We start from the raw sequence: 21964 nt of genomic DNA, 5'->3' as shown, positions 1-21964 counted from the left end.
GCCGAGAACGTTAATGGCGTCAGGATTAAACGAAAGAAATTCACAACTACAGTCGAATCATATACTTATTCACAAGTTTCCACGAAACCCTTGGTGGTCACCTGAATTACACAACCAGTTAATTTGTCCATGAAACTCGCCTTTGAAATCCGAGCTTTTAGCAATTTCAGCCTCAAAACTGTGGACGAGTTTGTGCGAAATTTTTCGAGTGTGAACGCTTTCTGCAGGCCAATTGCCCTCGTAACACGTGAAAGAGACCAATACGAACGATTCAAACATTCGTAATTAGACTTAACGTATGATTCTATCTAATACGTACGCTAAAAACTTTCTTTCTCTACTTCAATTTAATGTTATATTGCTGCTTGATATTGATATTTGATACAAATAAATCATAAAAAAGTATAGAATCATAGAAATTTTTATTACTTAAAAATTAGTCTTTGAGATAATTGAATTTGAAAATTTTTTGAGTATAGGGCATTATTATTATTACATTCGTGGAACACTTTCTAAGAATTTTAAAATATGAAAATTAATATACAAAAATGTCGCTTAAGGCTTATTTATCAACTTACAAGCAATATTTAATTTCGCCTTAGTTGAAATGAGGAATACAGAATTTGATATAAGACAGACGCTCTCAGCTTATCTCGTTTCAAGCAAATTTAAATTATTTATAACTTAATAAAATAAACTTTATTTTATTTGGAATGAGTTTCTATTAATATTTGTATTGAATTTCATTTTGAGAAATTTCCAAATTTGGTTCATCTGAAGTTTGAATGAAGTTGAAAAAGTTTTATCCGTTCAATTTAACAGAATTATCCGAATGTTTCAGGAATAACACTTGCATCAAATATTTGATAAAAGTTAACTGTAATATAATATTACAGAGACATTTAACTTATAATTCAAAGATAAAAATATATTTTTCTTTGATTCATATGAATTTCAAGATAATTCCTGAGAAATCCCAAAATTGTTAATTTATAAATAATATCCGAAAGTATGAAATTTTCGATCAATCTAATATTTAATTTCTTGTGTTAAATTCTATTATTATTGAGTATTATTATTGATAAATATTTTAGAAATTTATTTAAGTTTCAATTTATGTTCAAATCAATACTTCAACACTTTTTGAAATTAAAAATAATTTATCAAGAAGATTTAAAATTCAAAAATAAATCGATAATTGACGAAATGAAACAAAATAATATCATATTTAAAATAGATAGGATATCTTCGTTCAATATTTCTCTTTGACGAAAGAAAAATGATCCTGAATTACAAGGGAGAAACATTTTAAGTTGAGACAACAAGATAAGCACAATTAATAATCTCAATAAAATCGCTTTGAAGATTACGAAAAGATGGAAAAAAAAAAAAAAAAAGAAGCCTTCATTTAACTGTGAAATAATTTCTCTCTCAAATGAATGGAACACTTGAAAATGTTTTATCTCGTTCTTCTGATGAAACATCCTGCCAACGTTACCTAAAACCTCAAAGACGAACAACTGAATTAAATCGTTGGTTATTCACGGTAGGAGGAGCGTAATCTGTCAAACATGAATCATCGGGGCTTTAAGCGCGATTACGGTTAAACCAATAGAATAATCTTCTTGAGAAGAAAAAAAAAAAAAAAGGAACCATTGGCATTCAGAGAATCACTGCAGAGATGATAAGCGAGAATATATATCTGTACGTTGAAATATTACGATATAAAAATAAAAATACATTTCTATCGATGTTAACGTTCATGCAACTTCCTATTTCCGGAAATTGTCGATGACGTAATTGGTCTGTTTCCTTATCTTGAGAAAATATTGTAGGTCGAGTGGGGATTTGGAATTTTTTAAAATAGATAAGTAAGAGAGAATATTACTTCCTCGAATGATGCAAGATTTTACAAATAAAATCTGTTTCTTCTGTATTTGAAGTAACAGCAGTTACGTAAAAAAAATACTATTTTCTTGTGGATGTTATTTTAAATATTTTATCGAATGTTTCATGAAATATAGAAGAATGATATTTGAATTTTAACATTGTTGCAGCACAATACATTGAAGTTATATTATTATTATATATATATAATATATAGAAAAAAATTCCATCAACTTTTCAAGAGTTGATTTTAATAATTATTTTATATAATATTTTATCATATTCGAGAAAATTTGTTTGAATCAAAATTTTATAACTTTATAGCATTTTCATAAAAATAATATAACATTAAATTATAACATCACATTATAATTACACGTAAAGTAGTAAAATTAAAAATTTATTAAACTATCCATATCTTATTTATCTTGATCGATATAAAAGGAGAAACAGAATCCTCTGTTTTTTACGTTAAAAAATAGAGACACGAAAGGAGGATAATTTTTTTTTCCTTTTTCTCCAAAATTTCGCACGATTAAACGATAGCGTGAAAGAGGAAAGAAGCACGTATTTACAGGGGAAAAAATGCGGAGAGACATGTTCGAAATATCAAACTTTCTCGCACATTCGATTATCGTAGCCTGGTGCGCATTATAATATTGCAGATCTATGTAAATAAGCGTCACGTGCAGAGCATTGCACCCGAGTTTCGTCTGGAATGCTTTCGGCTTGATCAGCGAATTTCCAAGCAAATGCCCATTTTCCAGGGCCCGCTTAACGTGGTTACAAATATGATGTAACCGCGTTTGCCGGAATCACGTAGCAATAAAAAGATCACAAGTTTCGAGCAAATAATTCTCTTCTTCAAATATTGAACATTAAAATTTTATGAGCGTTGTACGAATATAATAGGGCAGAATAGACGCGTAAATTATAGAATACTACTAAGAAAGGAAGTTGTGCACGGCTCAAAGATGAATGAAGATGTGCAAGGATCGTTTAATATTCTATAATATTAATAATAATGATATTTTAATATAAATATTAAAGATTATAAATAAAATTGTTCAACAATATATATACAAAATTACGAATTTCTAGAATATTTTTCTCTAAAATAAAAAGTATCGGAATGAAAAGTATCTCCATTCTTTTATTTTGCAATAGCAACATGTATAATAACAAGAATTTCCAATTAACGTAACCAGCAATTAGCAAGCCACGATACTGCATAGAATAAAATAGTGAGGAACAAATTTTATCTGTCAAATTATGATTATCATTTTGAATATTTTGCAAGGTCGACTCGCCACCGAGTTTTTGCTCGTGATAAGAATTTTTAAGGGACTTGCTACCCATTTTTCTTTGTTTTCTACAATTCCTTTTCTAACTCGCTTCCGTATCTTTTGGTATTTCTTTTAGTTTTGCTGTCCTCTCATCAATTCAAAAATAATTTCTATAATGTCCTTTTTTATTCTTTATTTTTAATTTTTTTGAAACTATATAAAATATATCGTTTATTTTAATTCTATTTTAATTTTAATGTAAAGAATTTTTATGTAAAGAAAATATTTATAGTTTGATGATTGATGATGACGTAAATGACAGATAACATAAATATTATACACATGCAATAAATTTTATTCTATTTTGTTATTTTATCAAGACTGATAAATAATTACATTTGAATATGTTATTATAATTTGTAAGATTAATGAAATTTTCGTTTTATTCTCTTTCTTTTTTTTTCCCCTCCTTTTTTTTTAATAATTGTACTGTTCATTATAATAATTAAACTATTGCATGATGTATAAAATTTGCATAAAGTTAAATCATACGGTTAGTAATATGTTGAATATTGATAAAAAAAAAATTTGATCTTAGAACGTGGAAAAAATTAATTTTTAAATACGCAGAAATTCAAGGACGAAGATAACGAAACGACGTTTGCATGTTTCATATACATTGGTCTATTAGCGTTATGGCGATAATAGAATTATAAATTTCATTATAAAATATTCATGAATCAGAAATAAGATAATTAGAATGTCCTTCAACCAGCTTTACAGTGTTCTATTTATTATTTCCACATCATTTAACGCGCATAAATTTTTTAATCGCAAATGCAAGATTATATTAATCTTATAAAAATCTCGGAAACATGCTTTCCAAATTCTAAAAGTAATTTTAAAAAATCCTGATAATTAATTTAATAAATAATCATATTTTGGAATGATATAAGACATCAAATTGAAAAATGAAAAGATGATATGAAATTGCAAGATTAGCTAGAATTATTGTATAAATTTATAACATATTTCCTTCTATGATTATTAAGAAATCAATGTTATAAATTGTTCGACAAAAAGATAATTAATAACATTTCTATTTTAATTCTTAAAGAATTTAAAAAAAAATTAAAAGTCAATAACTACTTCTATTTTCATTATCTTCTATTTAATTAATTGATTTTCTAACAACAATTAAAAGAAGTAAGAAAAAATAATATAAAAAATTAAGTCAAACGTTATAAATTGTCTGACAAACCATAACGAATGAAATAATTCTATTACTAACCTCTAATAAATTGAACATCAATTACATTTCTCGCTTCATTCATTTTATTAGTTCAATTATTACTTGTTCTCCTAAGTACAATTTAAAAAAAAATGGATTACATTTCATAAATTAATTTGCAATTATTCTTGTCCAATTCGTTTCATCCCTTTGAAATGAATCAAAGATATTCCGATTCTTAAACAACGGGCAATGAACTCTCTTTAAAAAAAAAAAAAAAAAAAAAAAGGACCACCAGTCGCAGAGTTTAATTTTAAGATTACAGAACGATTAAGCTCGAGGTTATGCAAGAGACGACTATTATTTTCACAAAGCACGTCGCGCCGTGTCCTAGTGCTAATTCGTAGAGTCGGTGAACTTTTTCCCTCCGGTTCTCCACGGCGCTCGTTCCGCTCGTAAGCGGGAAACTTTCGTTTTTGAGCCGGAAAGAAGGGAAAGAAAAATAGTCGGGCGGAGGATAATGGACTTTAAGCGGGTCTCGTGAGTTTTTAATTAACGTCGAATTAACGAGGCTCGAGAGCATCGGTCCGAATAATTGGGCATAGTTCGAGTCATTTCGAACAAGCTCCGTCTTGAGAAGATGGCGCGTTCTCGCTGCTTAAAGTATGTAATGGGTGGATCGTGAATGGGAGATAATGAGGATAGTTAGCGGAACATAGATGTAAATGTTTCGTAGGGGGAGATAATGCGTGATAAAGTTGTGCGAGATAGTGTGGATTAAGGCGAAGTGGATTTTCGAATGAAATGTAAGTGGAAAGTGGCACCAAGAATTCTATAGGGACGTGATTAGGATAATAAGAATATATCTTTACTTGAAGAGTGTGGAGAAAATCTTTTGCAAAACTTTTTAATTAATTTAATGTAAATATAAATTTTAAGATAGAGTGTTTCATCGTAAAATTTATTAAAGCACTTTATTCCTTCAATTTTTTTAATAACTTTTTAATAACTGTTTAGAAATTAATTTCTAAAAAATGTTATTAAAATGATATTAATATAGTAAAATGATATTAGTCAATTTATAATGTTAGATCTTGAAAAAATTTATAAACTTCATATATTTCTTCTATGATTTTAAAGTAAACTTCTATGTCTAAAAAAATGTCTAAAAAATGTTTTTCTTAGGTTTATTAAAGAAAAAAAAAAACTACATAATTATTTTTATGAAAGTAAAAATATTTTGAATATATTTTAAAGTATCCTGAATTTCCATATTGTGATAAAAGCAAATAAACAAAATTGATATGGTTAATATATAAATATATAAATAATTTTTCTGAAATATGATATAAAATTCTATAATTTGATTTTTAAAAACAAAACTTCCTGAATTTGAAGTGAAATGAAGTTTCAAACAGTCATAGGTACGTATGTAGTTTGCAGATATATGCTCGCTGAAAATGCATTGGAATTACAAAGTTTTAAGTGATCGAGTAAAATAGTACTTCAACTAGCCAATGTATTCGTGGACGGATTGGAACCACAAAATTTTAAGTGTTTGAATAAAATAGAGCTCTCTGTGGTCGATGTAGAAAACTTTATTTAAACCATGAAAATTTGAATAATTGTGCAAAATTGTTCAAACAGTTTACAAAAGAAAAATAAAGAATAAAGTGTAAAATAATATTTCTTATCAAAAAATAATTTATTATGTTAGAGAAAATAATTTACATTATTTACATTACATATAAAAATTCCATTTAATTAGTAAATTTTAAAAAATTAATATTAATAACATCAAAATATCTAATATTATAATATATATAGGAGATTAAGAATCATGGTGGCATATTTGCTAAGTCACATAGAAATTATTTTGAGAAATTCATATTTGAAAATTGATATTTAAGAGAAGAATATATAATATATAATTTCATTTTTTATCAATTACACTTAAATCATGAATGATTCTCCAGTTCTCCATAGATAAAAAATAAACATTATATCTAATTTAAATATTAACATTAAGAAATACTTTCAAATTTCTTTATTATTATATTCAATGATAAATTATAATCATTACAAATATTAAATGCTATATTAAACATTCAATATTCAATATCGCATTATTATTAATAAGAAATAATTGTCATTATTCCAAATAGAAATACTTTAAATATGAAATAAATAAATTAGAATTTCTATACAGTAATTTAATAAGCAGGATAACATAATGCGTTTCAGGTGATTCGACGCAACTAGATCTAGATGGATTACTGTATATCGGTGGTGTGGGTGCTCCATTTGCACCCCTTACAGTTCCTCCGGTATTGTGGACAGGTGCCTTGAGACAGGGTTACGTTGGTTGCATAAGGGATCTTGTCATAAACGGGCAACAAATCGATATCGCTGGTTATGCTCAACAACAGGACTCTGGTAAGATAATGTTTTGCATTTTATAGCGATGCTAAAATAAAATATGAACATCAAGATTCCATTTCGTCGAGAATAACTCAGCTTGTCAGCATGCAAACAACGGATTTTATAAAAATCATGCAAAATATCTCCAGCATTAAAATGCAAGAAATATTTCTTTATTATTTTTCTTTCTTTAAAAATATTTTATGAATGAAATTACAATTTTTTAAAAATTCAAATATTAGATCTAGCAGCAATATTGAAATTAATAATTGATCGAATATTATAAAAAAAATTTATTACTTTTAAAAGTTACTTTTTAATATATAAATTTTTTTCAAGAATTATAGAACACTTTTATAAGAATTGCATAATTATTGCAAATGTAAATATAAATTGGAGCATAAGTTATAATACTATTTGCTATGTTCTCATTATATTGTACAAGAAATGTATTCCATGGTAATTTTCAACTTATAAAAACAATAAAATTGACGTAGAAAATTTAAATGCTATTTTACCAATTTATATCATTGTAGAAAAATATAAATGTTTATATGATAATGCATAATAATTAATATATCTATACAATTTAATTTATTCAATTTATATAAAAATATTTTTAACTGATTATTTATACAACTAAAATATAATTATTAAAAAATAATGATAAAGTGTTGAAAGAATAAGATTAGATTATATGCATAAGAATAATAATAAGATATTAATGAGTGTTTAAATATTTTATTTTTAATAAAATATCGTTTTATATCATTAAATATATTTGAAAAAGGTAAAATGTTAAAAATCGGCGCAAAAAAATCAATTTTTAACAGCAAAAAAGTTTTCGCTGCGGACAGGATTCGAACCTGTGCGGGCATAGCCCATCAGATTTCGAGTCTGACTCCTTAACCACTCGGACACCACAGCTCCTAGCAAAGTGTTGTTCTCATTTAAACTTATAGTCTACATTAATATTTTTAATAATATTTTTATATAAATATTATGTATTATATATTCATTTATTTTTTAATTAAATAATTAAAAATTATATATACTTAATTTTAAATAGAAATTAAATTATTATTAAAATGTTTAATTTATTAAATATTTATAATATTAAATAAATTTTAAGAAATATATAAAAAAGTATTTAAATATTAAATATATATTTTTTAATATCAAATAGATGAATATTTTTTTATCAATAAATAAATAACAAATGAATAATATTATTACAAAATAATACTAAACTGTTCAAACAAATTTTTGCAAATTCTATTTTATGAATATATTTTAAAGACTGAATCTACAAGAATCAATCTATATATATTAAATAATATTTCCTTGATATAATCACTAAACTTTAATCATTAAATTATTAAAAAAGAAAAGAGTGACAATTATATAGTTTTCTTCGTCATTTTCCCCGAATAAAAATAAATTATTTCAACGATAATTAAATACTAAAACTGAGATTTGTTACTAACTACTCTCTCTAATTTCATTTCTCTGCACAATTTTGTAGGTGCTGTCAAACCAGCTTGTCATTTTCAACAATCCCACTGTCCCTCACAACCCTGCATGCACGGTAGCCACTGTATCGAGGGATGGAACAGATTTCATTGTGACTGCACTGGAACACAATACACTGGTCCTACTTGTGGGAAAGGTAAAAAACTTTTCTTTTAATTTAACTTTATGGTATCGCAATAATAATAGAGAAAGCTTCTTGTTAAGATATACGAATAATTATACTTATTTACCGATACAATTCGTAATTGAATTGTTAATTAAAATTCTAAGATTTATGATACAATAATATTTGATAAGATTGTATTTAAATATAATTGTAATTTTTTTTATTTAAATTATTAGTATATTCAATTATCAATAATATAATAATCTTGAAAGATAATGAGATAACATATTATAATGTAATACAATTACTATAATAATAAGTTGGATATTTAAATACTTTTATGTTTAAAACTAATTAACTTATTAATTATTTCATTTTCATGGTTATTTTATTTCTTTTGTTAATTTTATTATTATCTTCTTCTTCTTTGGTTCTTTACTATTTTCTCCTTACTACTCTTTTATTATAAAATCGTTACTAAAAGATTATTGCAAAATACATAGTATATGTAATATTATATTACGTTATTATTATATAATACATTTGTTTTAATAAAGAATATTCAAAAATCTTTATTCAGATGCATCAACGTTGCATCTGAACGGAACACAGCAAATGACAGCACTGATGCCAGAGGATTCGAAAACACAGACTGAAGAAATAGTAGTTCGCTTCAAAACTACCAGGCCACGTGGCCTTCTCCTAGCCACGAGTTTAGAAAACAGTTCGGATCGATTGCAACTCTACCTCGAAGAGGGCAAAGCGAAGATGCTGATCCATATCGGGGACAAAGAAAAGGTGAGTCGAATTCTTTCAAATTTTAATTAAATTTCGCTTTAATTAGTAATTTATGAATATTGTAACCGTAAATTCTCGAAAAGGTAAAAAAACAATTAGAATAATGTTGAATGAAATAGAACGCGAAGTTAAATTTTCTTCTTTTTTCAAACAAGTTCTAAGCACTTAAGAAATCCTTGCTTAATAATGTTACTTTTTGGTGAAACATCGCCACGTTTCGTCAGTATTCGCTAGCAACTTCATTAAAGAATATCGTAATTCCGCAGTGATATATAGAAGTAACAAAGTAGAATACTGTGAAAGAATATTACGTTACATAAAGCCTTTTTTCACGGGGAGAAAGTTTATTTGTTTCTCACGCTGACCGCGATTCTGACCAACGACGTAATATTCGTGGAAAAGAGACGCTGAAGAAGCTGTTAAGAAATGTGGATATAAAGCCTTTCAACGCGTTTTTATCTTTCAGTTATGGAAAATGTAAAAATTCTACACAATTTGTATGATTGTGAAGTTTATAATTAGAAAAAATAAAAGATAGAAAAAGATTTGCTTAGGATTTATAATTTATTTTTGATAGATATTAATATTGTTATGTTAGCATAACATTTCATTTTAAGAAGTATTATTACAAAATTTTCCGATCATTTTTATTATTATTATATATAAGATTGACTATTATTATCTATTAGATTAATTACTGAAAAATAATGTTACAATAGAATTGATATTTGTAGATATCAAATTTTATTTTTATTGAATTCTAAATAGAAGAATGAAGAAGAATTGAGAATATTTATGCAAATTTATATTTTTATTTTTTTTAAATATTTTAATAATTATTATACATAATTATATACATTGAAATATATTTCATTGATTTTAATGACTTTAATATATATTAAAATCAATATCTTAATTTCACTTCAAGTACATATATATATATATATATATATATATATAATTATTTTACATTTGCTTTTTCAATATATTTTTAAAATTATATTTTTATTTTTTTAAAATTTGCAATTTTTTAATTATTAATACAGAGAAAACAACTCGTATTCTTTATTAATAGAATCTCATTCCAAGATATTCAAGTCATTTCAATTTAATTTTCAATTTTGATCTAATGCTTTCTTACAAGCAATACGAACTATAGAAATGTAATTTTTCCTAGAATTATAATTTTTTTCATTATGTTATTTATTGGAGCAAATATGCGATATTAATTTTTTATGATACAATTTATATCTTTATATCTTGTAACTGCAAGAAATTTTTCTCTAGATATCGTAATAGCAGGAATAAAATTTTGTAATACGATGATTCACAATGATATAGTGCAATCTACGTGACTTTTATAACCTACTTTAAAAAAATTATAAGCCTCAATAAACTTTTAACTTGAAAAATATACACGTGGAATTGGAAAATTACACGATGAATAAAACAGTTGCAGTTTAAAGTGGTTGCACAGTTATAAACTCGGTGGATGAAAATTATTCGTGTGCATCCTTAGAAGCAGGAAGCATTGGCGGGTAAATTGAAATCCGCAGTCTCCAAGGAACGCGATAACGCATGAAAATTCGAAGAACGAATCTTGCTCATCCGCGATCATAATTCATCGATTCATTCGGCCCGTTTTTCCACGACAGAATAAATTGACTGTAAAAATTCAAATCGAACGAAAATAGACGCGGCCGATAGAGCGACGTGTATTCATAATTCATGGTTCGGCCGAAGGTTGAAGTTCTTTGGTGGAAGATAGTGGTGAAAAAGACGATGGATATTGCTTCGATTTGTAATATAATGTTGTTCAACGTTGGCGAAATAATATTTTAATTTTAAATATTGGAAAAATTGACTCCTTTCCAAAGATGTTTGATAAATTGAACGAAGTTTTAATGGGAGAATAATTTAGTAATATCTTGGCATTTAAATAATTTCATAATAAATTATATTTAGTATTATTCCTTTTCTTTCTATTATAAAATATCGTAAATAAATGAAATTTTAAGAAACTTTGTCAAAAAGAAATTTTGTCATCGTGTTATTCAATACTTTTTTATCAGAAATATAACATTATATTTTTCAATTTGTCATAGAATTTTAACAATGAGTTTTTATAAGATAAAAATATGAGTTGAAAATCGTTGTTTTAATTATTGCATAGAAATAAAAACGTTATTTTATTTTTTATTTCAATATTTCATTTTGAAATAGTTTAAATCGAAACAATCTGAAATGTAAAAAAACAATTGATAAAAAAATAGATGTGTGCTTCTTAATTATTGAAAATGAATCTGTTGAAATCTAATCTATTACATCATAATAGATTTTATATAAAAAATATTATAATATATATATATATGAAAATCAAATTGCTTATAATTTAATAAATATAATAACAAAAGAAAAGAAATAAAAATTATAAACCGATATTGAAAAAAAAATAAATTTAATGATAGAAATCTAAAAAAAATATACAAATATACATCAATACAATCACATAATTTGAATTCCTTAATGAAGTATAATAATAATTGAAAAAAGAAATTATATAATAAGAAAGAAAATTATAAATACTGTTAAGAACAAAAGTATAAAAGTGTAAATACAGTCATTATAGTTATATCCTTATGAGTTCTGACATTTATTCCCGCATGATATGGCAACGAGCATGCAGTTTCTGCTACACTTGTGTCGGCGTAAAGTCGAAATGCTCAGGGTTCGTTATTTAATCAATGCAGCTGCCTATTCGCTTCATTTTACTCCGATCCAATGTGTGTCGCCAGACGTTCTGCCCTTCTGCAAATTGGACCGCGAATGCGAACAGCTTATGTATACTGAAACAACAGTTGTGAAACGCTATGTACTCGCAAGTTGCGAGCGAATTGTTTTCAATTGCAATGCCTCTCAAATTTGAAATATAAGCATCAAAAGTTAGCTGGTCTATTACTCGAAAAATGAAATCGAGATGGGGAATAATTAAGGCGTAAATTTGATTTCTGACAATTTCAGGTAGTCATTGTTCCGATTTGTAAAGCTGCAAAAAAGATTTTAATTGAAATTTTTATTTGATAAAGGAAACATTGCAAAAATTATTAATTAGTTTTTGATTTAAGTAAAATTTTTTAGGAAATTTTTGTTTCACAAAGAGAATATATTGGTAATTCTAATAGATTTTAGACATTATATAATAATAATGTTCCGTAAATTTTTAATTGAATATAATAATTGATTTTAATAATAATAATAAATAATAATATTTATAATAGCGGTAAAAAATAGAATTCAATAGCTAAATATTTATATTATTTTAAATATCGATCAAATATTAAAATACGTAATATATACAAAAATGAGATTATCAAATAAAATTTTTTTTTAAGATTTGTCTAATGTTAAAAAACTAAGAAATACCTATTATTAAAATAACAATTCACAGTAAGTTTTGTTATGATTGTCAATCGAGTCATCGTTATTTTTCTTCCTTATAACTTTATCTTTACAAGTGTTTGTTATTTCAAGATATAACATCTTCATTGTGAACACTCGTCTTATTGTTGCACATCCAATTTCACATTGCAGTCTTTATATTAATATTGGTTAAAATAATAATACTTAAAAGCTTATTAATTAAAATCAAAATAAATGAAGTTAAAGTTAATTGTAACAGTTAGATAAATATTTTAAATGTTAATTTATTTACTAAAATATATTCAGTCGCAATTCATAATTTTATATTCTTTGTGTTGATAATATCTCAATTATATTATTCGTTTTATATTCAATTTTTAAATTAGAAATAAGTAATTTAAAAATTGGTATTATTTTTAACTTTATAAACAGTGGCTTTTTATAGTATTTTAAAATGCAAGAAAATATAATTTTCATTAATATTTAATATATATTTCATTAGTATTTAATCACATTAAGATGAGAAAATTATATCAAAATTCAGTAAAACAAAATTATAAATAAATTTTATTATATTATACAGCTACCAATATAATTTCAACCGATAAAAGTAATTATACAATTTCTCGAAGTAAATTTTACCTAATTGAACGTAGAAATATCCCTAGAAATCGAAACAAATGATTTCCAATTTAATTCCAACTTAATTTCGAGTGTAGTCGAAACGTTCAATTTAGACAAATGCGCTTTGAATGCGGTTACGTGCGGAATGTTTCGATTCAGACATACGTAATACATGTCTAGGCTGTTAAGCAATTATGAACTTTATAAATTTCACATTTCTTTTTTTAAATAATTTTATATTCATTATATACATAAAAAAAACATGAAAATATATATACTAGATATTAATTTATCACTAAACACAGATCAAACAAATATTGGTATACAAAAATCTGTATAATAAAAAAGTGAAATAGATAAACTAAATTATATGATAATATATAATATAAGATAAATAATGAATTAAAATTCCTTTGTATAATCATTTTTAATTATTTTTAATTATCGTTTTTTATTTATCTTAAAATTAGTTTTGCTAACAAATCTTCTTCAATAATTACAGATGTTAGATGTTTTCAGTGTCATTAACGAACAAATTGGTTGGTGAAAATTGAGTTTGGAACATAGTCGCAAGCGCTCACACCCCCATTTCGAATGGAAACTAGTTGAACCTCTAGAATACAACCGCGTACGATTAGAGGAGGCTGTAATTTACGTTTATGTTTCAATCTCGGCCTCTACACGGTCTCGATAATTGAACAGAATAATTGATACGGTAATGAACATTTCAATTAACCCGGGCAAACATGAATTTCCTTTTAACTGACTATGTGCTCATAAAAATTTGGGTATCCAATTTTATGGTTTGCAAAAAGAAGAATCAATTTAATTATTGGAATATTTCGAGATATTCTGGATTAAAAAATATGGGGGAGAAATATTTGAAGAACCATATTTTTCATTTTTTTTTTTTAATTAGTATTCTGCAAACTACGTTATTGAAATTCTTTTTATTTATTTTTTCAGTGATATGTTTTATCAAGTAGATGTTTATTACGATATACTTATATACTTTCTTTTCATTATCTTATATATTCTTGTATATTATTCCTTCGAAGTAATTTCTAATTTTTATATAACATTCTTACACGAACGATTTCTTATATCATGTTATATTTTTTTTAAAAAATTTTAAACTTTATCGATCACTTTCTTCTCTAACTACGTTATATTAAGATCGTAAGTAATATTATTTTAATTTTCTCAATTATAAATTCTTAATTGATTTAATTGTTAAATTTCTTCTCATAATAGAAATAATCTCTTATTCGTTAAATGCAATTGAAGAGACATCGATCAATTGATAATGATGAAAATTCAGGAAATTACCAATAGATGGCAATACTTATCGATTAAATAAGCGGTATTATAAATTGTGCTTATTAGATATATAGATATGAATAGAATTATAATATATGAAACATCTGTCTGACTGATAAACAGGTGGAACAAGAATTGGGTCAGTAAGTGAACATTTGTGTGCCGATTAAATGGGTCGAATTAATTAGCGGTGCACGAAATTACCTACTCACACTTGTATTATAAATTGGAAAACGAAATTAGGAAAGGAAACGTTGGAATAACCAGCACGAATATATTAAAGTCCAAAGTTCAACTCTTTGAGAATTTCGTATATCTAATCATTGATTTTGATTGAAATTTCTCAATCACTAGATTTATTTTAATCACGAATATCATATTGCTGATAAAAAAAAAAAAAGACAAAATTGATTGAATTTTTCACTTACTTTTTTTTAAAAAAAATTAATTTATTTTTCACTTTTTCTTGCCTTCATTTCGAAAAGATAAATTGAAATTCTCATTCGACACAGAAATAAAAGTTATTCATTCGATAATTTCCATTATGATATTAAATATTATAATTTTCATCTTGAAATTGAAACGAGAAATATTTTCACGCGATTGAAATTTTATGTAACCACAAAAATGGAGTGTAATTAAAACAATAAATGAAAGTCGACCAAGGTATGCGATAGGATAGGAATGGAGAGTTAACGAATTTGCATTATGCACCGATTAATAAACGAATCGTCGATCCGGCCTCGAAATCGCTCAACGATTTATTGTTCAACCGACCGAAAGCACCGCGATTGCAAAATTGGTTACACGTACAATGCATACAGATACACGTTGCATACAGATGGAATGCTCTAGATGATCGAAGGTAAACAAAGAGGGTGAGAGCTCAGGGGGATGCGTTCAGAAATTCATTCGATCCGCGTGGGACAATCGATATAGATAACACCTAGAACGTGATTTTCTAGAAAATATAATTTTCCCGAGAAATTTAAAATTCTCTAAAAATTTCGAGTATGATCAAAAATTCATGACTTTAAATTTCGTTGTAACGAAACGTACGTGTTTGACACACAAATAGAATATTCTATATTTAATATATTTAAAGTATTGTAATCAGCTACTGAAATTTAAAAAATATTTCTTTTATAAATAATTAAATAATTGATCAGTAGAGAAGTATACTTTTTTCCAAGATCAAGATTTGATTTGTAAAACAAAATTTATTATAAATTTATAGATACCATATATGGAAGATCCATGAAGATTACACACAAGATTACACATGATAAAAATATATATGATGAGTTTTCAATCACGAGTTTTGATAGCCTTAAATTTTTTCTTTTTTACGTAAAATGTGATTTTTCTACAAAATTTTTCTCCCATTTATTATTTTGATGCATATATACATATATATTTATATAATATAATAATACAATGTATTTCAATTTCTAAATATTTATAGACTCTTTTTATTCAAGTAATTTCTGTAAATTAGTAAATTCATCACTTGTACAATTCTCCTATTGAATGCCTCAATTAAAGATAATTTATTCACTTAATCAAAGTGTGGAACAAAACTCATTCACTTACTCGTTGATATTTATTATGCAACATCCTAATAAAAGGAGATTAAGTGAGAAGATCCAGTGCATCCCCAAAATACAGTTGCATGCATTTGCAATAGAGATCGATACAATTCTATAGAATCGAAATAGGGTGAATAGATATACATATTGTAAAATCGAACAAGTGACGGTAATAGTGTGAACAAGTTAGAGTTGTAAATAGATCAAATCATGAACAGAACTTCCATTATCCCAATTACACGCGTATGCACGTGTATACACGTGTCACACAAATGATGTATATAGAGTTATTCGGGTTAATTATCAAACTCCATTATCTAGATAATAAACAAATCACTGTCGTTTTGATTACAATTAATCAGTTAATAATCGGGATAATCATTAGTATTTCTGTTTCTTATATCTTTTCATGATATAATAATGCAATCAATAAAAAAATTTTATAATTTCCAGAGAAATGGAGTAATAAAAAGAATTCTCACTTTATGTGTATATAAAAAAATTTTCGAAGTACAATAATTTAATAATTCAATAATTTAACTTAATTTAATAATTTAAATTTTTCGAAGTACAATAATGTAATAATTTAATAATTTAACATTTAAGTGAAATGACTTCTTTAATTTGTAAAGTGTAAAGTGACATTATTTGCATGCAACATTATTAAAGATGAATTTAAATTTCTCTTAGAAATTTCATAATTGAAATTTTTTACGTACAAAGTTGATGTGGAAAAGTTTTATATCTGGAAAAAAGTGTCGTTTATTTTGATATTTCTTTGACAAATATATATAAATATTTAAAAAATTCTAAAAATATTTCATCATTCATTACATATATTCTGATTAAAACAAATGTAAACATACGAACAAATTGCATCCATTTGCAAATAATTAATGAAATTTTTTTAAACTCTCGTAACAAAGCTCTCGTAAAATGTTTCCAATAATTCCACACGTCTCGTCAGAATTAATTTCTCTTATAATAAATAGAAAAAAAAATAAAAAAAAAAAGTGGGAGAACAAAGGAAGAAAGGAAGAATAAAAGAAAAGGGAGGGGAAAAAAATGATTAGTTGACCTACAGAGGCGGTACAAATTAACGCATGGAGAACAGTGGCTAAAGCTGATTTCCCGCGGAGAAATTTCTTTGTAGCCCGCCGAATATTCAAATAGCGAATTTTAATTAAAGTTTGCCCCGGTTCGTCAAATATTTACGATCCCCTGATCAATTTCCGGGAGGATTTTCCTTCCGCCCTACACACCCTCCCTCCTCCAATCCACCATTTTTTTTTTTTTTTTTTCCTTCCTTTCTCTTCCATTTCTCGTCGATCGTCACGCTCTGCATCATCTCTATTTATTTTCTTTCGTCCCCACGTTAGTTTTATCCAGTCGGTAACAAACGGATCGGAAGTAATGCCTTCGGAATCGTCCTTGGAAATAATTCTTTCGCGGAGAAAGAGCGGCGCGAGTTTATTTCTTTCCTCGAGGAGCGAGCCAACCACGTTCCCTGCGAAGGCTTTTTTCGCCTTCGATCAGTTTCGGCTCGAGAAAGGGGGAGGAATTTCACCATCGATGGATCGTGGTCGGCCGAGGGAGAAGCAATCGGAGAATGAACGCGATAAGGCGTTTGCTTCAACGAAGCTCGTGAAAGACTTAGATAGAGATATTTCCTCGTCTTGAACAACGTTAATTCTCTCTGGAACAGCGCAATTGGAAATCTTGATGGCGGATTTTGACTAGGTATTGACAAGATTGGAGACTAGATTTGTTACGAAGGAAAGTTTGCTTGGAGTTTGTTGTTTGTTTATTTCTTTTTTTTTTTTTCTATAAATCGATTGGATTTTTACAATAAAAATTGTGCATGTTCTGTTTTAAGATTCTTTCAGCATTGGTTATTAATGTGTAAGTGATATGTAACAGAGAGAGATATTAAACGAATATATTCGTTTATTATATTTAAATTGTATTTCAATAATATCAAAATTTAAAAAAATTTGTGAAGTTTTATAAGTGAGTTTCAAATATTAAGCCTTCAATTTTAATTAATTTTGTAATACTCTTGCATATTTTTATTAGGAATGCTCAGATTTTTCATTAAAATTATGATTTTTGTGTTATTGTTATTCGTGATATTTTTATATGTATCTGTAATGATTTCTTATGAAAACATAAAATATATAGATAAAAAGGAAAAGTTATCAAGTTATTTATTATGCAGGATAAATTAGTATTGATTAACAGGATATAAACAATGAAAATTATAAAAAATTTATAAATAATACTGAATTTCAAAGTGAAAGAATAATTTGTGAGACTATAGATAGAATGTGAAAAAAATATATTAGATTTTCATTCTTATTTTCATTTTTATTTCATTAACAAAAATGTTTTAAACAATTGTTCCATTCTTCTTTCATAAAAGATACGCGATTCGGATATTCATCGAATAAAAATGGGTTATATTTCTGAATCGATCGTGCAGTTGATCGCACTGTTGGATGATCGTATAACTGCAATCGAGGAACGTTGAATAATCGTATTAAGTTTACTTTCGCGATCTGTTTTATTGATTGATCGCAATTATATCGGCGAAACACTGTTCCCGATGCACAATGCTTTATAATTAAACACAAATCACGGTTTGAAATGCATTCGAAACGCCATAAATCAAACGCCGTGTTGAGATATTTTTCAGAAAAATAAGGTCTCATCGAATTGCACGCCGATACAATCACGAATCGGATTGTTAAATTTATTCGATCGCGAAAAATATATTTTCCAATTACAATGGGGAAATATACATACAATAGAAATGTGAATATAAAGCGAATTGTATTTTCTACATTATAAATTGTAATGTCATATGTACGATTGTACGTTATACACCGTGATTAATAGTAACAGATGTGATAAAACAACTGAATAGAAACAGGCAATCTCTTTGCATATAGAAAATATAAATAAATCTTTTTTTAAAAAGATGAAATATTACGCAAGAATAATCCAATGTTTGTGGAATAAATCGTTCTAAATTTATTATTAGAAATTCATAAGTATTTCTATACTGAAAACAAATTTTCAACATTTGTAAATCTATTTTACATTATAATTATTCTTAATTATATTTTAAAGTTATAAAATTAGTATTAATTTTTATCAATGGCCCAACATTAAAAGCATATTGTAATAAAAAATAAGCGACACAAAAAATATACATGGTAATTATGAAAACAAAATTAAAACAGAAATAAAATAAATAGTATGGATTAATATTATCTATACTATTTTGTGATTAAATCAGATATTTGATCTTCGTTGAAAAATCAACTTTTGATGATCCCTATTCTGATGATTCTAAATTTTTAAGTTCTTAAAATTTTCAAATTGAGTAAATTTAAGTTTTTTTTAGTTAATTTTCACTTCAAGCATTTAATATCCGACTAACATATTATTAACCATTTTAGAGATACTTTTATACATTATAAATAACGACAAATTATTCCGACATTGCAATATATTGCTTTGATTATTTTAAAACTTTCTTCTTGATTAACAAAAATTATACATTATTAAGTTATTAAATTTCGAGGACTGTTAACAGCGACTTTTTTCTTAAATAATAAAAAATAGTAAAAGATAATAAAAGACATGAAAAATTGTAGACATGATTGCTGAAATTGCAAAAGTAATCTTGCAATCTTTAAAAAAATCTATTTATCGCAATACACTTATCACTTTTACCTCCAAATCTTATAACAAATCCCTATATACGAAAGCCATCGTCTCTCGAATGTAAAAGCTTAACCAATTAACAATAATTAACCGACGAAAACACGAATTCCCTGTTCAAAGAACACCTCGTCCCTCGTTCCTGACCCAAGCAAAATTATTTACCGAGCTTATGCGACGTTGAATTTCCAATGATAGTTTTAATAACGCGGCATCCACCCTCCCAATAGAGCAGCGCAAAAAGACACACGCCGTTCGCCAATCGATAAACGCTATCGCGGGGCTCGGCATGATCGAATGCTTTATGCAGCTGCGATTTCCTGTGGCGAGCCGAGCGGAGCCGATGAATTCGATAAAGCTCGATCGAGCTTGAGCACCGCGACAAAACGTCCCTTAATTGCCGGATTGATTCGTAGGTGGTGGCGGAGACGCGCGATTACCCGAGCGTGAGTCGGCGATAAAGTTACCCGAGGGAGAGAAACCGTAATATCCGTTTACTGATAGACTTTCTATGTAATTTCACTTCGCTTTCCCTTGGTACGCTTTTACGCGTCAACCTTCGTAACCAGTTCGGCTGACGACGTTAGATTTCAAACGTTTGTCACCGCGAATTCTGATCTTTCCGTTCGAGTTGGATCTTCTTGTCGTTCGAGGAGATTCAGAATCGTGGAAAGAATCGAACGATTAGATCAGTTGTGGAAAATGTGAAGCTTGGTTGGAGGTTGATTACGGTATAGACAAATTGTTTTGTAAAATTCGTTGAATTAGATTTTTTATTTTTTTCATGATTGATGAATCATGATTGGTTTAAAGATTCTATTGTTAAATAAAAGGATTTCAAGTAAATTTGAACAAATAATACAGGTAAAATGAATTTTATTTCTGTAAGAAAGTATTATTTGAAAATACTATTTTATTTATTGTATAAATTGTAGACAAATGTGTGTTATTTATAACATAAAACATAATAATAATAGAACAATTAATATTCAAAAAAATAAAATCATAATAAATAATCATTATTTAAAAATTTCTTTAAAATACAACATTTATAACGTAATCATCATCAAATAATAATATAAAATATAATAATAGTAACGTAATAGTAAGTAATAAACTCGAAATGACTTCGTTTCAAGGAAAAGATAACAATACCTACGAGACATTCTTGTCAAAATCACAACGAATTTCATTGACGACCGTGTAACAGTTTCTTGATTGAAAGCTCATCACGGTGAACGATTGAAAATAACGCTTAAATATCAGGTAGATGGGCACGAACGATATCTGGTGGCGCAAAGGTGACGTCAGGTGACAAACGTGTGTCAGGTGCCATGTGATAGATGAATATCGCGACTGGCAGCGTGGACCAAACCAGTTAGCAGATAGTGACGAGTTGCCCGGATTTATGGTGGTTTAACCAAACGAGAGGTGCCGTGTGTTGTTAGTTTATCGATGCTACCATGCCACTGCTATGGTTAACTATACGTGTATCAGGATCGTTCCGCCATCCCTGAATAACAGGGTTGCGCATACATTTTGCATGTCCTTCCCTGTTATGAAAATACACACGAGTCCGAAAGTGGATCTGCAATAATCTGCAAATGAGCTTTTCCGCGATGGAAATTCTTTGTTTGTTTCTTCAGGGGCGTTAATTTTCCGTCAAAATTAAATTTTCGTTGATAAAATGAAAATCGAGGCTTTTTTTTTTTTGATGAATTGAAAATATTTGAAATATAAGTTAAATTATTTAGTCCCTCGTTTGGGTTTGAATTTGTGCAAATTTAATTTTTAAATTCGGAGAGAAATATTTTTAATAATATTAAAATTTTTGATTTATATTAACAGTTGAACGGAGGACGGTTGTTCAATAAGCGAAAATGTAAAATTTCAAATGGATGGATAGATAAGATAATTCAAAATTTGTTATATGCTTATAAAGCTATTACATCAGATCGATTAGAAATTTTTAATAAATTAAATCTTTTAAATATTTAAAAAAGAAGTAGAATTTAAAAAT

The 21964-nt window shown here is 26.9% G+C and overlaps 1 protein-coding gene and 1 non-coding gene across 5 annotated transcripts in view; one reads left to right on the top strand and one right to left on the bottom strand.

Annotated features, from left to right (window-relative positions):
- The window catches only part of Nrx-1 (neurexin 1), a 400360-nt gene that overhangs the window by 285832 nt on the left and 92564 nt on the right, over window positions 1–21964 (top strand). For all 4 annotated transcript variants that reach the window (XM_031915441.2, XM_086915817.1, XM_086915818.1 and 1 more), the window contains 3 exons: window positions 6649–6840; window positions 8351–8494; window positions 9045–9262. In XM_031915441.2, the coding sequence (XP_031771301.1) occupies window positions 6649–6840; window positions 8351–8494; window positions 9045–9262 (554 nt within the window). The remainder of the gene's footprint in view (window positions 1–6648; window positions 6841–8350; window positions 8495–9044; window positions 9263–21964) is intronic.
- On the bottom strand, window positions 7671–7752 carry TRNAS-CGA (transfer RNA serine (anticodon CGA)). The gene has a single exon. It is a non-coding gene; the product is annotated as a tRNA-Ser (tRNA).

The sequence above is a fragment of the Apis florea genome, unplaced genomic scaffold (assembly GCF_048593485.1).
Source record: "Apis florea isolate Af1SG1 unplaced genomic scaffold, ASM4859348v1 contig_3798_pilon, whole genome shotgun sequence".
NCBI lineage: Eukaryota > Metazoa > Arthropoda > Insecta > Hymenoptera > Apidae > Apis > Apis florea.
The sequence above is the reverse complement of the archived record's forward strand: the minus strand, read 5'-3'. Positions and strand labels throughout refer to the sequence as shown.